General features: G+C 44.0%; 1 protein-coding gene and 1 long non-coding RNA gene across 14 annotated transcripts in view; one reads left to right on the forward strand and one right to left on the reverse strand.

The window, feature by feature from the left end:
- ST18 (ST18 C2H2C-type zinc finger transcription factor) overlaps positions 1-16,995 on the forward strand; it is a 372,885-nt gene that overhangs the window by 331,487 nt on the left and 24,403 nt on the right. For all 13 annotated transcript variants that reach the window (XM_082362994.1, XM_082362995.1, XM_082362997.1 and 10 more), the window contains 2 exons: positions 7,712-7,957; positions 14,601-14,716. In XM_082362994.1, coding sequence (XP_082219120.1) covers positions 7,712-7,957; positions 14,601-14,716 — 362 coding nt within the window. The remainder of the gene's footprint in view (positions 1-7,711; positions 7,958-14,600; positions 14,717-16,995) is intronic.
- The window catches only part of LOC309614531, a 267,051-nt gene that overhangs the window by 2,609 nt on the left and 247,447 nt on the right, over positions 1-16,995 (reverse strand). The window lies entirely within an intron of this gene.

Below are 16,995 nucleotides of genomic sequence, written 5' to 3' on the forward strand. Positions count from 1 at the left end.
CTCTTTCATCAGTGTTTTATGGTATTCTGAGTACAAGTCTTTCGCTTCCTTAGGCAGGTTTATTCCTAGGTATATTATTCTCTTTGTTGCGGTGGTAAATGGGAGTGTTTCCTTAATTTCTCTTTCTGATTTTTCATTGTTGGTGTATAGGAATGCAAGAGATTTCTGTGCATTAATTTTGTATCCTGCAACCTTACCAAATTCGTTGATTAGTTCTAGTAGTTTTCTGGTGGCATCTTCAGGATTTTCTGTGTATAGTATCATGTCATCAGCAAACAGTGACAGTTTTACTTATTTTCCAATCTGTTTTCCTTTTATTTCTTTTTCTCCTCTGATTGCCATGGCTAGGACTTCCAAAACTATGTTGAATAAGAGTGGCGAGAGTGGACATCCTTGTCTTGTTCCTGATCCTAGTGGAAATACTTTCAGTTTTTCACCATTGAGTATGATGCTTGCTGTGTGTTTGTCATATATGGCCTTTATTATGTTGAGGTAGGTTCCCTCTATGCCCATTTTCTGGTGAGTTTTTATCATAAATGGGTGTTGAATTTTGTCAGAAGCTTTTTCTGCATCTATTGAGATGATCATATGGTTTTTATTCCTTAATTTGTTAATGTGGTGTATCACATTGAATGATTTGCATATATTGAAGAATCTTTGCATCCCTTGGATAAATCCCACTTGATCATGGGGTATGATCCTTTTAATGTGCTGTAGGATTCTGTTTGCTAGTATTTTGTTCAGGATTTTTGCATCTCTGTTCATCAGTGATATTGGTCTATAATTTTCTTTTTTTGTGATATCTTTTTCTGGTTTTGGTATCAGGGTGATGGTGGCTTTGTAGAATGAATTTGGGAGTGTTTCTCACTCTGCAATCTTTTGCAAGAGTTTGAGAAGGATCAGTGTTAGCTCTTCTCTAAATGTTTGATAGAATTCGCCTGTAAAGCCATGTGACAGCCATTTCTATGGTCCGTGTGGCCCTCTGCTCTGTGCCCTTTGCTTAATGTAGGACTAAGTGTAAACAATCTTCCCCTCCACATTGAATACTAGCCTGATTCTCTCTCCACCAGGATTTGGTGTTGCCTCCATGGCAGGCTGTTAGTACGTTTGTTTTTTCTAGCCAAAATCCATAGATGTCTTGAGTTCCTAGCTTAGAAAGAAGGGTACACAGCTTTTCCCTACTCTTGACTTCTATAGCAGAGCATAGAAGCATCTTTGATGTCCCAGAAATGTTCTGGCAGGTGGACTCAGCTGTCCCACCTGAAAGGTCTGTAGGTGCTGGGCTGCCCAAGTCACAGGTTAGAGTGCCTCAGAGACCCTGCCTTCAAGGAGCTTACAGTAAGAGAGGGACAAAAGAAGCGGTCATTCCAGGTGGAGAACTGGGTCTTCAGAGGTGATGTTCCTGAGGTTCAGGGGAGGCATGGGTGGCTCTGTAGGGAATTTGATCAGAATTTGGACAAGGGATTTATTTTCCTTCTGCCTCCATGTCCTTCCCTTTACCTGATGAGCTTCTCCAAAGTTACTTAAAGAGCCCAAGAGGAGAACAAATTACAGATCATGTGCAGGAGCATGACCTTGTCAAAATCAAGCCAAAGGACACTAACCTTGAGATTGCCTTCGTCCACTGGTCGGAACTAATACAGATTGTTTTTCATGCTGTGTGCAGACTCACAGCTGACTCCAGGTTTATTGGGAGACCTGAATCCGTGATTTTCAAAATCCCTACTCTTCTGGAAGATAAGGGGGTGGAGGCAGACTTCAAAGATGCACGAGAACATCTTCTAAAGACAGTGAAGGACGATAGGCACGTTCCAAAGTGTTCTCCTCCTTCCAAAGTTTCTCAGCCTGAGCATCTGCCCACCCAACACTAAAATGCCTCCTTCATGGCTCCTCCCCAGCGCCGAGCTGAGATGCCAGGGCTAACACTGCCCATCGCTGCCCAAGCTTGAGTCCAGCACATCCTGAAAGTAGATCTTAGAAGGAATTGCTTATTTGTTAAAATCCAGTCCAGCACGTACCCAGCAGGTCTACGCCACCTAAATCACTTGTGCGTGTTTTAAGTATCTCCTTGAGGAATCGAGTCAGGAGGAAAAGTTAGTAGTAGGAATCCTTAATGGAGATTGTCATGGTTACGGGTACTTTTGTCTGAAGGATGAACCCCATCTCGATGCTAGCACGGTCCTTGGTGCTGAGATTTGTATAATGTCCTTTACCTCCATTTGGAATTAATGTGAGTTTGCAGAGCTCACATGGACCACAGCTTCAAACACTCCCCCTTTAGTCTGGAGACGGGTGCTCCCGAGATGAGGGCAGGGCTGAGTAGAAGCGGGCGGCAGGAGGAGCGAGCGGCGGGGGTTTGCCACGTTCCCTAAGACCCGAGCTCCATCCTCCTTCCTCCCCATCTTTCTCCTCCTCTTCCTCCCCTCAGCAGAGGTAGGAATAGGCACACAGTCTATCTTTATCCCGATCGCTGCCGCTTGCCAAGCGCTCTGTTGTTTGTTTTGGTGTTTTCCCCACCTGTTTAGACAAAGTGGCATATGCACAGTGTGCCTTGAAAGAAAACAAAAAATTGACACTTGCTTGAAATGTTTAAAGTTCAAAGTCTGTTTTGTGCTTGAACAAGGCCTAGACACAGCAGGATATCACATCGCCATTCCTGCTGCCTGCTCTCAGAAATAGCCTGGCGGCTCTGGGCGCGGTTAGAATCCAAAAGCAGCCTTTTGCAGTAACTTTAACATGAAGTCAGAGGATGATATAGAATGTGAGTGAAATGTCCTGCGGGACCTGAGTTGGGATCTCAAGGAACCAGCTGACATATATGGGGAAACTGCCTCTTTGCCTCAGTGTAGAACAGCATAGGGAGGTATCTTCGGGTCCAAGAACCTAATCAAATTATTCTTATTATCAGTTGTTGTTTGTTGAACACCTACTATGTGCCAGGCACTGTAAATAAGCACTCTGCCCATAACAATCCTTCCAGAAACTCTGTAAAGCAGATACCATTATCCCATTTTGCAGGTGAAGAAAAGTAGTGTGGAGATACTAAATAATTGCTTCCGAGTGGCACAGCTACAGCCATTGGAGCAAAAATTTGAATCCTCACGCGTCTAACTTCTGACCTTCCTAAAGAGTTTATCATTCCCTGGTGTACAGACTGCTGACCCACCAAGAGTTTTCACTGTGATTCCAAGTGCCAGACAAAGATTTGGGGGAAATGGTTACGAATTTAACTTTAATTTTATACTTATATCAACCACTTGCTTCTCCTCTGAATTCTGTCATTTATATTGAGTACATTTCACAAGTCTATACTCTTAATAGTTTTAATATTCGATTGCTGTTTAGTAAGAATAAGATGTTTTCAGTTCATTGATTTAGTTTACTTTATTTTATATTTTTGTGGCATGCGGGATCTTAGTTCCCGGACCAGGGATCGAACCCGCACCCCCTGCAGTGGAAGCGCAGAGTCTTAACCACTGGACCGCCAGGGAAGTCTCTCATTTGTTTATTGTTAATACCCTGCCTACTAATTTTTTTTTTTGAGGATAGGCAAGAGGATTTTTTTAATATTAATTTAATTTTTAATTTAATTTTTATTTTATATTAGAGTATAGTTGATTTACAATGTTGTGTTAGTTTACAGGGTACAGCAAAGTGATTCAGTTGTACATACACATATATCCATTCTTTTTCAGATTCTTTTCCCATATAGGTTATTACAGGTTATTGAGTAGAGCGCCCTGCGCTATAAATAGCACAGGATAAATTAGGAGTTTGGGATTAACATATACACACTACTATATATAAAACAGATAATCAACAAGGACCTTCTGTTTAGCACAGAGAACTCTACTCAATACCCGGCCTACTTTGAAAACATATTTCAGAGGACTTTCGATACCGACAAGATACCCCCCCAAGCGAACTCTGTGAAGCACCAGAAGAGCGCGAGCGGCGAGTTGGAAGCAGAAACCAGGCTGCGGGCCACCTGTCTTCGCACGTCCTCTTAGCCCAGCCGCAAAGGCAAGGTGGCGCTGACCTCTCTCGTATTAACAGAAAACCTGCCAAATAAGGAAAACAAGGCTATCTTGTCCTATCAATGTCTTGAAAGTTAATGCTTTTCATAATCAGAACTTTTAAGGTAAAACTACAATTTTGCTTTTTTTTACTTCATCACCATCTTTGAATGTAAGATCATTTTTAATTGTTGAAACAATATAATATCATCATTTGCCCAGAAAATATTGGAGGAAAACAGCCATCGGCCTATCCTCTAACTACAAATACAAGAATTTTTGTGTTTTCCCGTTTGCTCTTCTTCGGAAAATGAATTTCTCCCCATTTTCCCTAGCTGTACACATAGCCAGCATGCCAGGCTGTCTCCTGCTTTCAGTGACATAAGTCTTTTCCCTGTTGCAACAAACTTCTCATAATTATCATTTTACTGAGCACATAACATGCCATTTTTAAAAATTTATTTATTTTTATTTTTATTTATCTTTGGCTGCATTGGGTCTTTGTTGCTGCACATGGGCTTTCTCTAGTTGTGGCGAGCGGGGGCTACTCTCCGTTGCGGTGCGTGGGCTTCTCATTGCGGTGGCTTCTCTTGTTGTGGAGCACGGGCTCTAGGCGCACGGGCTTCAGTAGTTGTGGCTCGTGGGCTCAGTAGTTGTGGCTCATGGGCTCTAGAGCGCAGGCTCAATAGTTGTGGCGCACGGGCTTAGTTGCTCCACGGCATGTGGGATCCTCCCGGACCAGGGCTCGTTCCCGTGTCCCCTGCATTGGCAGGCAGATTCTTAACCACTGCGACACCAGGGAAGCCCTTTTTTTTAATTTATTTATTTTTATTTTTATTTTGTTTTATTTTTGTAACGTGCCATTTAATAGATGCAGCGCAGTATCGTTTCTCTGTTGGCAGACATCTGAGTCACTTCTTATTTTATAGCACAGATAAGACTAATAATGAAAAATTATCTCAACTTTCAGTTGAATAATAATTTATAATTGTATAATTCATATATAAATTATATAACTTAAAATAATAATTTATAGTCTATTTCACTAAAAATGTCCTATATGCGCAAAATAAGCTCCTTGAAGTCAAGGACACTGTACGTTTCAGTTTTCTTTTCCCCGTAAATATAGTGGCTTGAAAATATTATGTGCTTTCTCAGTCATTTCATGAATAAAGACGTCTGTATTATTACAGGTAGCACCTGTAACTCAAAAGTAGCTGAAATAGATGGTCACTGATGTCACTCCTGAGTTGGAAAGTGTATGAGCAGTGTTAGACCAGCCTCAAAAAGCTTAAAATTCGAATAATGAAAACAAGGGTCTAAAACAGCCCTTTAAGAAATGAGCGTATTAGGCGTCGGGCTGGGGGTCCGTGTCGGGGTGGAGCTGTTCCCTCCCCCTCCTGCCGCCTCTCCCACCCCGTCCTCAATGTCCTGCCATTTGGAGTTTCAAGCACAGAGAGAAGTGATGTCTGTTGATACTGCTCTGAATAAAATCCATGCAGTAAACGTGTGATCCACCCATCCACGGGCAGAAAGGGGCCCTTCCCTGGTGCTGTGTGTAATTGTTGAACGCATCTGTGAGCTCACTTAAAGCCCATCTGTACCCGCACGGCCTCCTGCTCCCCCCAGCCCGGTCAGGTGCTCAGAGCGGCCGGCTGGGGCACGGGGTGCAGAAAAGCACCTCTTTTAAACATTAGGAGTGATTTTTTTTTTTTTTTCAATCAGCCCATGATTACTCAAGATGTAGGACCATCACAACTCTGAGAATCTCCGATTTTTTAATTTACTCATTGGAAGTTTTTTTTTTTCCTGTAAAAACTGAAATATATATTAGTGTTGTCTTGGAATAGTTGGTATTTTTTCAGCAAGCTCGAATCTGCACTATTTATGGGTTTTGCGCTATAAAACACTGCAGCCCGGTCACGTGACTCCTTTTTCCTAAGCCATCTGTCACAGAGGTCTGGAATTTTATGTGAATGTTGGTTGTGCAGTCTTAACCCAAGTTTTTTATTTTTTTTATGAAAAATGTCAGCAACTACAATATTTAGCATTTTACTTTACATTGGCCATTAAACTTGATAGCTATAGCTCTGTTTCATTGCTATAGTTACGTATCAGGTTTGAAGCCAAAAATTGCTTTGATGTACTCCTGGCAGAATACATTGTATCATGGAGAGAGCACGTAGCACTGATATGGTTAATATCTTGGATTTTTGTAACTAAGGTTTATTAATGCTGGTATAAAAACGTATTTGATATTATACAGATGGCATAAGATGTAGTGGTTACTAAGTTATTATCCCGGATAAGCTGTACTGTGAAATTCAGGGCTTAAAACTATCACAGGAGATTAAACTATTTACTGAAAAGGACAGAAAGATATGACCAAACATCTTAGTACAAATATATTAGAAGTGTATTTACCTCCCACAAATATAATAGAGCATTTCTATCTCATAGGCTGAGAGATTGAGAATAGGAACTTTGCAGGTCAAACAAGCAAACAGAAGAGATGCTTTTATTTTTTAACTCCGGCGGCCACTACGGTGGATCACATCTCAGGGGGAACCGCTGGGGATGGGGTATGGGTGCAGTGTAAACGGGGAGTTAAAATAAACCCCTGGGAAGTAACCGTCAGGGATCTTAGGAGCATATTCAGAGAAGATTTCTGCTTTGCCGGCCAAAAGGAAAAGAGAAGAGACATTGTCCAGAAGCTAATTGTGAATTGATGGATGACAGTGACAAAACCGCTCAGGTATTCATTTGACCCACTTGCGAGGGTGACGAGCTCATTCACCCCGGCTTCTGGGAGTTACTGGCTGGCAGTGTTCACGATTCAGGGCCATGCACGCCATCCTCGGGCACGTGAATTGTGGAAGGTCCAGGGCACATGGGGACTTTGTTGGCACTTGAACCTTAAAAAGAAAACGAAGCTTAGCCAAAGGTCTCCTGAAGAGAAACGCCGTGAGGTAGAATTAAAGTCTCATACTGAGTATCTGGAAAAGAATCACCTTTATTCTGGAGTTTCCACTGTAGAACTTAACCCCCGCCGTCCGCCCCGTCCTGTCATGTGACAGCTGGTACCTCCACTCCAGGCCCCCAGGGGAACTTTGCTTTACACTGCCCGCCTCTCCCAACCCGCCCGCCACGAGTTAACCAAGCTTTTCTGGCGCAAGGCACCCAGGGTAAAATGTCACTTTCATACTAATCTAATATAGTTCTCATATTTCCCAGTAAAAAGTCTCTTCCAGCTGGTTATTTGTGCATGTTTTTCACGTTAGATTAATATTGTGATGGGGGAAGAATATTGTGCCTCTTTATAAACTCAAGTGTTAATGCTTCAAAGGATGAATTGGGAGTGATAATTCTGCAAACTAGAAAGGAAGGTTTAAAGCTAAACTTGGGGAAAAAAAAAAAAGATAAAACAGGTTTAGCCAGTACATTTAGTATTTGGACGATCTTATTTATATTAGGCTTACTTTGTTTAAACCCAGAAACACAAAGCTCACTAATGGGGCTGCTCTGAAAAGTCTGCCTAAGAATTGAACATTAACCAAAGCAAATCAGAAAGCTAGATTTAAAATCAGATATACTTACATAAAAGCTTGCATTTAAAATGATCCCTTAAAAGCCCACATGGCTAGGCTACCACTGCAAACTGCTTAAATGTTTTTCTGTTTCCTATTGTATACCAGGGAGCCGAGATAGAAGTGGATGAAAATGGCACATTGGACTTAAGCATGAAAAAAAACCGAATCCTGGACAAAGCTGCACCCCTAACTTCCACTAACCCTTCTGTTCCAACTGCTTCCTCTTCCCCATTCAAAACCAGCAGCCTGTTGGTCAATGCCGCCTTCTACCAGGCCCTCTGTGATCACGAGGGCTGGGACACGCCTATCAACTATAGCAAAGCTCATGGGAAGACAGAGGAGGAGAAAGAGGTATTGTTTCAATGTCGGCCGATAAGCTTGAGACGGAGCGTGATCGGAGGGTGTGGTCAGCTTTTTCCTCCCGGATTAATTCTCACACTCCTGTGTAGATAATACGTAATTCTGTACCTTGTTTTCGATTTTGGTAAAACGATGGTTTTAAATTTCAGCAGGAATTTATAAATGAATCCAACGTTTCCCATCCCTTGCCTAAAACAATATGTCATTAGAGTGCGTTGTACCCCCATTACGGCTGAGTAGTGTGCGCTGTGTGAGAGGTGATGTCATCTCTCCCTCGGACACGGCAGCCTGTGAGGAGCAGGGTGCCACTCGACACCAAGCCGCCAGCCTCCGTGTGCTCTGCACCGGATGCCGGAACACGAGAACGAATCGGGGGCAAGGACGCATCTCGTCAGATCCCCTTCCGTGGTTTCGTGGAGGGATGGTGTTGGCATCCCTGTGTGCAGAGGCGTGGTCTGGAGACTGGTCGTGGACGTGGGATGTCTCAGCCATGGCGACTCCAGAGTTGTGGGCTGGGTTATCCTTGGAGGTGGCTTCACCCCTGGAAGCCAGACATTGTGGCCGTGCAGGAATTCATCAGCCCACATCTCACAGTTGGAGCCCCCTGGCTGGGTCTGATTAGCCTTGACTCAGTGTCATTCAGAAGAGCTCATGGCCACACCCTCCACGTTTAGACTCAGTGACGTTGCAGATGTGACCCCAGCTTTACTGTAGGTGATTCTGTTTGTCAGGGAAGTGGTTGGCACTTGCCAGCTGACGTGTTTAAGGAACTGAAATAGACATTTGAAAGTGTGCATCACCACCTTTTTCAGTTGCATGAAGCTCAGAGACTTTGGTGGAGGACTAATTTGATTTAGCATGTGCTTTATTTTTTATTGAAGTATAGTTGATTTACAATATCATGTAAGTTTCAGGTACAGCACAGCGATTCAGTTATACATATGTGTGTGTGTGTGTATATGGATTCTTTTTCAGATTCTTTTCCCTTATAGGTTATTGTATAATACTGAGTATAGTTCCTTGTGTGATTTTAACATCTCAGGGCATGAGTCAACGTCAATGGCAGTGATGACAAGATTGGGTTGTTTCCTGTTCCCCTTCTTTCCTTCCCTCCCGCCCATCCTCCCTCCGCACACTTCCACTGTGATCCCCACGTCCAGGCAGTAAGATCGGTCCTGAGGATGCAGCGCCACCTGGCACATGCTTCCTCCACACGTGTGCTCAGTCTGGTAGGAGGACCGACCTGTAACCAAGCTCACAGAGCAGCGAGTAGCTAAGCAGGCAGGCAGAGTAGACGGGAGGGCCGGAGGAGCCCCCAGGACCCAAGGCAGGCTCTGCGTCACCACTGGCCACACCATCACGGGGAGGGTGGGGGGACTGACCACAGCAGCAGCTTCAGGTTGGAGTCTGCCATACAGGGTATAGTCATTGTCATTCTGCTTGGCTTTTAAAAATTCACCCAAGAACCTCCCTGGTGGTGCAGTGGTTAAGGATCCACCTGCCAGTGCAAGGGACATGGGTTCGAGCCCTGGTCCAGAAGATCCCACATGCCGCGGAGCAACTAAGCCCGTGCGCCACAACTACTGAGCCTGCGCTCTAGAGCCCACGAGCCACAACTACTGAGCCCACGTGCCACAACTACTGAAGCCCGCGCGCCTAGAGCCCATGCTCCGCAACAAGAGAAGCCACCGCAATGAGAAGCCCGTGCACCACAACGAAGAGTAGCCCCCGCTCGCCGCAACTAGAGAAAGCCCGCGTGCAGCAACGAAGACCCAGTGCAGCCAAAAATAAATAAATTTATTAAAAAAATTCACCCAAGTATTTAGGGATGGTCTTAGTTAATCTATCATAACACTGTTCTAGAAGAACCGTTTCTTAAATCATATACATTTGACCCTAATAAATATAGAACTGACCCTGCAGCATGTAAGAAGCTGCTTCGCCGCAGGTGGTGACTGTGAACCGGTGAGTGTGCATCTCTGCCCTCCTCCACATCCCCGGCTGCTGCAGCTGCGCAAAGTCACAGAAGTTACACCTACACCTGTACGTCATCATACAATCCAGAAATCTGCCGGTATTCGCCTTAGCGATCGCTCGGCACGCAGGTCTGAGATGGAAGTCAGGAGGCGGGGGAGTGGGCTGAGAGCAAGTTTGTTGATTCGGTCCAGTCCGTGCACATCAGCTCCTGAGACGGGGGACGCCCCCCGGTCCACGAGACCCCCCGATTGCCAACCGGGCCTATTCCACTCCCCACAGGGGAACCTAATCCCAGTTACAAGGCCTGGAGGTGGAGGTCCAGTCAAAGGCACGTGGCACGGAGGACGGTCCCTTCCGGATAAGCATAACGGCGTCCCTGTTCTTGGGTGATCCTGCTGGAAGGAAAGCCCCCCATGTTGGGGAGTCTCGGTGCTGTGTGCAGGGGGCTTAGACTTTCTGTCCTCACCCCTGCGAGCCCGCTGTACACAGGCCGAGGTCACCGATGACGAGCAATCTCCTTTCTGTTCACACAGAGTCAGGCGTCCGGTCCAGTTCCGACCAGTAACGGAGCATAGTGGGTTCTTGTTCCCCTTCAGGGTGCTTGTGTCATTTGACTTCGGTTATAAGTTTGTGCAGCGATGTCTACAGGGTACCCCTGGTATTCTGGGACACTCCTGCCGCTTGGGGGTCTAGTGAGCACCTCAGGGACCTCCTTGTATGTACTTCTGATCCCTCAGATCGCCAGAAAATTCAGTCTCATGACAAATATTCTCTCTTTATCAAAACGTGTGGATTCATCTGGGCGGCTTTATGGATTCAGCTGGAGTACGCTCCTGTCTAAGGCTTACGGACCTGTGACAGTGCTCAACGTGCCAGCAAAATCATGGGGAAGATGATCTGTTTAGATTAGATTTCTGCTCCTTCCAGAATGGCTTACCTCCTTCGGGTCTCATAGTGTAGACTCAGTGCTACAAATGGCAACCTAAGTACTCTGACGTCTGGAATTGACAAGCTAAGCGGAAATTCAATGTTACTGAGAGCAACAAAGAGGACTTTGGAGACATCTACTGAGTTCTTGGAGTCCAAGTGCTTGCACTAGGTTTGAGTTGACAAAATATGGTTTAAGCCTAATGCCTATTGTCACGGTCTGAACGTGGGTGGTTCATTGCTGGGGCGCTGTCCCCGCAGGGACACACACAAAGGTGCTTCTGAACCCCTGTAACTCCTGGGGCAGTTTTTCTCACCCTTGTTCTTTGTGCCTTCGTCCGTGCCAAGGTAATTTACCAATAGAGAGTATTTTTCACATTTTGTTCTGAATCCCTAAATGAAAAATGTGATACTCGATAGTTATTATTTTGAAAAAGTAGATTGTATTCAATGTCCTCGTTGGGAAGGTAGCAGAGGGAGGCCACGTTGAGTAAGAATAAAGATTAAAGATCTTTATAAACAGCGTCTCATTATCCTAACAATTCTGAAAAGCAGGATTATTATCAAAGTTTCTAGAGGAGAAAATTGAGGCTTGCCGGGGTAAAGTTGTTGTTCTTTGGTCATATAGAAAATAAGTAATGGGCCTGGGCTTCCCTAAGATGAAGAAAAGGGAGAGGGAGAAAAGGAAAAGAAAAAAGTACACATGAAAATGGAGACAGCTAGGAAATATTGAGAAAAAGCAGGAAGGAAAGAAAAAAAACAATGAAGCAGTGGTACTTGGCCAGGTGTGTGCTGGAGACCACAGTGGTTTTGGTGCTTCTCAGGATGCCAGGACCAGAGCCCCTGAGCCCGGTTACAGGACGTGACCCCACGTGACCACACAAACCAGGGACGGATGGTCCTGGCTGTCGTTCCCGTGAGCTGCAGAGACGCTGCTCGGGGCCCCGGCGGTGCTCTGTGAACGTGGGCTGTTCCCACCTCCTCAGCCCCGCACGTCCCACACGAGACTCACACCCGTACCCACGACCAGAAACAGGGCGATTATTTCCAATTCATTGTTATCTAGTTCATATGCACAACAGTTGCTTAATTTTGGTGGTAATTTTCAGAAAATATTGTCTGTCTCTCTCAGTGAAATAGCCTGTCCAGATGCCCTCTAAATAAAAAATCCTGAATCTGGAAAAAACTCAAACTATCTCGAAAGGAAAATGCTGAGAAATAACTAGGGCTGTCAGTTTCATTCAACTGTCAGTTCTCCAAAGATTTCAGGGCTTCAAATGTTAAAAGTGCCAGATGCTATTATCTGTTATTCATGTTCCCATTATGTTCTGGTCTTTACTGAAATCTATATAAACTTCTATCTGTACATTAAAGGAATTTCATTGCACCCATATACTCTCTAAACACACACATGTATGTATGCCACATTTTCTCTTTATGTCTCCCCAATATAAATTTATTATTTTCAAAATGATACTTTAAATGTTGAAAAAATTCTGACAAATGATGTTGACATATTTTTATGGTGTGCTATTTAGGAGTTTATCCAATATAAAATGCTTCTGTAACAAAATTAAGCATTCTTATAGTGATGGTCACCTGTATTTTAATACCTGTGCTCTCTGCAAGCTTCTAGAGGTAGAATGCTGAGAAAAAAAAAGGGAAAAAGACAATTATTTCATAATGCAATCTCATACCCAAGAGTCCATAGTTTTTAAAAGAAGTTACAAAATATTTCAAAGGTCATATCCAATAAAATTATCCTGTTGAATCATCACCACATACTACTGTGCTAAATTAAATACCATATATGCTGCAAGCATGAATTTTGAATGCGTTTGAGTCAAATAAGTTAAACTTTCATAGTTGACCATTTCTTTCAAAATCCCTTATTCCCTTGTCTTCCATAATGTGCAGATTCAACAAACAACAGCTAATGACCTTTATGTGTTCATCTGTAAATGTACACGCCTCCTTAGAGATACTTTGCTCTTGTTCATCACAAAGAAAATAATAAAATAGCTCTTTTTCACTTTATGCCATTTTTGTGAAAAATTCAGCATCTGAACAGAAAAACAAAAGCTGTTCCACACTGAGACAAAATTGGATTTATCACTTGTATCTACTTTCAAAAGGCCAAGACGTTTGTAAATTATAGTGGAAAACACCACCCGGGCTGAATCCAGGTAGCTCCAAATGAAATGGAAGGTAGTGCTAATGCTTTGCTTTAGGCATTTACACTGTGAAACGTGAAAAGGATAAGCCTAATTCACTTCTTTTCTATAGATTCCACGGAAGCAGCATTAAAATAGCCCTTCTCTTCTACCTTAGTAGACAACTATCATCAAACACCTATTTCTCTTTATTTTTCAGTGGTGTATTATTATCTGCTACTATTTTCAAACATTAATCAATAATATAAAATAGAATACTCAGTATTAAAAATAAGAAGAAGAAATTAGACCAAACCAGGTTTTATTAATTTGGTCTGAAGATAATGTTACTTGAGGTAGTGTAAACGTATTTACCACTGTGTGGTCCTATGTAAAATAATTGATTGAACTGTTATCCAAGTAATTAATGAAAGAAATTGCATTTGCCTTTATGACTGAGATGAAGGCTTAGAATTTTTCTTTGGTTGGGAAAATCCAGGGATTTTGTTTTTCCATTGATTTTGGGTGTAGACTCAGGATTATTAAAATTGTATTTGCCCTTGCAATTTCATATTCATTTGATTTAAATGAGATTTACCTTGAATAACTCAAAATTGTTTTCTCACCTTAAATGGATCAATACTTTTGAGATTTAGGAGACAGTTTTTTTATATTAGTTTATCTGATTTTAATGTTAAATCCAGAATGTATTATATTTACTGGATATAAACTTAATGATACAAGTAAGCTAATTATGTGACTGAATAAAACCATCATTAGTTTTCTGTAAGATACTATATCAGATGGTAAATAAATGATTTGAAGGGATCAATGAGATTTCCTTATGAAATCAGGATCAGTACTAAGCTTAAAATAAGGCCATGAAAATTAGTGATAATCCAACAAGAAATTCCATCCAATGAGTAAAACCATTATAAAATACCACAACTTAGCAAAAGAGGTAATTTAAGAAAAACAGGAAGTGATGTGAGACTAAAAGCAATTATCCAGAAAAATCAAACTAAATGTTGCCTAGATATTGTGGACTCAGTGATTACATATTTAAACAAACAATTTAAATCTTAATTATTTGCTTATCAGAAAGGACATTCTACTAACCTAAATTTACTTCTTCCTTCTCTGTTTAAAAATTTGTGTGATTCATTTTTTGCAGTGTTTCTTTTGTTTTACCAATGACTGCTGTGTTCATAAAGAACTCTTCCTATGTTCTCTAGGAAATGTTTGCTACACTGTAAAACTTGAAATATATTAAAATATTAACTTATTTACATAGCTCAAGAAATACCTCTGTAGTTATGTTTGCCAAAATGCAAACTTTCTAAAGGTGTGCCCATGAGTTATAATTTCTCATTCTTCACCAAGCATAAATGTCCATAGCAGGTCCAGATCTACCCTTATACTCATTATCTTATTTATTTTGTGTACAAATCCGATGAGGGATGTCATCTAAGTCTTTAAGCCAAAACTCAAATTTGACCCCAATGACTTCAAATACAGTTGTCTTTCCAGAGTTTCCTAATGCCTTGTGTGCTTCTGTATTTTTTTTTTTTTTTCAGAAAGACCCAGTGAGCTCTCTAGAAAATTTAGAGGAAAAGAAGTTCCCTGGAGAGGCCTCCATACCAAGCCCTAAACCCAAGCTCCACGCAAGAGATCTCAAGAAAGAACTAATCACGTAAGTCATCTGGAATGGTTTACTCTGTGGTTCTAGAACGGAGACGCCAATTTAAAACCTTGAGTAGTAAATAACGCCTTGGCTTATGGAGCTGACTTTGCAAATGTTTTAGGGCAGTTTCAACCAGTTGGTAGTTAAATGTTCTGTATATACCTAGACCTATGCTCAGAACTAAGAGGATTATGAAAAAAATGTACCTGACATGATCTCAGGCTAAGAGAATTAAAAGTCTAATCGACTGAAAAACAAAACATGTACAACAATTAGAAATGTTTATGTTCTGATCAGAAGATCTTAATCTAACACCCACTGACCTCAGAGGAGCCAAGTCAGGGCTTCAGGGAGTCTACAGACTCACAAAACTTACTGCAGAGTGTTATTTGGGAAGGGGGTTCATGGTTTTCGTCACATTCTCAAGGGGTTCTGTGACTCAGAAGTTGGAAGGACAGGGCAGGAAGTACTAGTCAAGCTGCAGTGGGTTCTGAGACAGGCCCGGTCGTCCGGAGCAGGAGGCCCCAAGCTGAGCCCCAGGACCAGGTGACCTGGAGAGAGAGAGAGAGAGAGCAGGACGAGGGCCCTGAGAAGATGGCCAGGTTTCATGTGAACAAGCCACAGGGTGTTTGAGCAGAAAAGTGCACTAGGGCTGGGGTATCCTAGGAAGAGCAGTGTGCAGAATTCTTCAGAGGCCGGGTGTGCGTGGGGACCGTCTGGGGTCAGGAAGATCATCTGAAATGTTGACTAGAGATGCAGACGTGAGATCGTGAGGTGTGGCCTGGGAGATGGGGCCTCCAGGGAAGATGTATAAAAGGAAGGAGACAGAGTGCCCGTCCCAGAATTCGAGGGCACACATCCTGCTGGGACCTGACAGGGAAAAAGAAGCCCACAAAGAATAAAGACCTGGGGCCGAGGAGAAGGAGGAGGAGGAGGAAGAGGAAAGTGATGGTCATGGGAGCTGAGAGCTCAGAAAACTCCCACCCGGGCCTTTGATGGTTTCAGATGCCACAGCAAGTTCAAAGAGGTTAAAGCAGAAAAGGCAGGACAAACCCCAGGAGAGTGGGTCTCAGGAATAAGGGAGGCCAGCCAGCGGGGGGACGCGTGGCGGGAACGGGGGGCAGGGGACAGAGCTGGGTGCGAGGGACGTGCCACCAAATGACGCAGGGACATAAACTCGGACTGTGGCCTGAGCCCAGCTCGCACACCCTTATTCCTTCTTCACCCCGAGGATCTCTGACCGGGGGCTGTTGGAGTTTAGAGTGTGGCTCGCACAGCTTGCTTACGGGTGTGAGTTCACCTGGGCCGTCGCCAGGACACAGGCCGTCCTGGCCGCCTTCCTCCTCATCTGCCGGTCACCACTGTGCGGGGGACGTGGAGACATCAGGGTGGACATTGAGGGAGGGAGGGGGACAGGGAGAGGGAGGGCTTTCAGGCAAAGGCAAGGCGGGAACCGTGGCTTTGGGGCATTTATAGCCTCAGCAGATAGCGTAGTCCCGGCGGGGTGGTCGCCGGGAGTGAGTGAGTGACATGCAGGAAAAGCTTTTCCGTAGGAAAGTGATTAAACATTCATGTATATTCTTACCCAAGTACATTTAAAGCTGCCAGTTAATGAGAGTTTCTAGCAAAGAGGTACCCTTGCACTTAGGCCCTGGCATCTGTACCCTCTCTTCTGAATCCCCCAGCATAAAAGTACGTTTACCTTTTTCTACTAAACTAGATTAAGCACCCTCTCCTGAGCAGGATGTTCCGCCCACCGATCTCTGCGGGGCCGCCCTCCCCTCCCTCAGCTCTTCCCCCACGTGTCACCCACCCGAGAGGCCGTCCCGGCTGCTGTGGTCCCCCTTCCCAGCCCCGCTGCGCCCGCCCCCTTTCCCAGGAGGGCAGGCTGTTCCTGCCACTGAGGTTGCTGCTTCCACGTCCCCGCGTGGGTCCCTGGTACCACTGCACTGCCACTCGTTTCCCCAGTGACAGGGACACACCTCAGACGCTGCACAGGCCCTGCACACAGAAGCTGTCGATCAGAAGACCCCGGTCCAGCATCAGTCTGTCCTGTCCACACTCGAGTGATTTTTTTTTTTTAACATCTTTATTGGAGTGTAATTGCTTTACAATGCTGTGTTAGTTTCTGCTGTATAACAAAGCGAATCAGCTACATGTATACATATCTCCCCATATCCCCTCCCTCTTACGCCTCTCTCCCACCCTCCCTATCCCACCCCTCTAGGTGGTCACAAAGCACCGAGCTGATCTCCCTGTGCTATGCGGCTGCTTCCCACCAGCTATCT

Source organism: Balaenoptera borealis (genome assembly GCF_965194805.1).
Source record: "Balaenoptera borealis genome assembly, chromosome: 17".
NCBI lineage: Eukaryota > Metazoa > Chordata > Mammalia > Artiodactyla > Balaenopteridae > Balaenoptera > Balaenoptera borealis.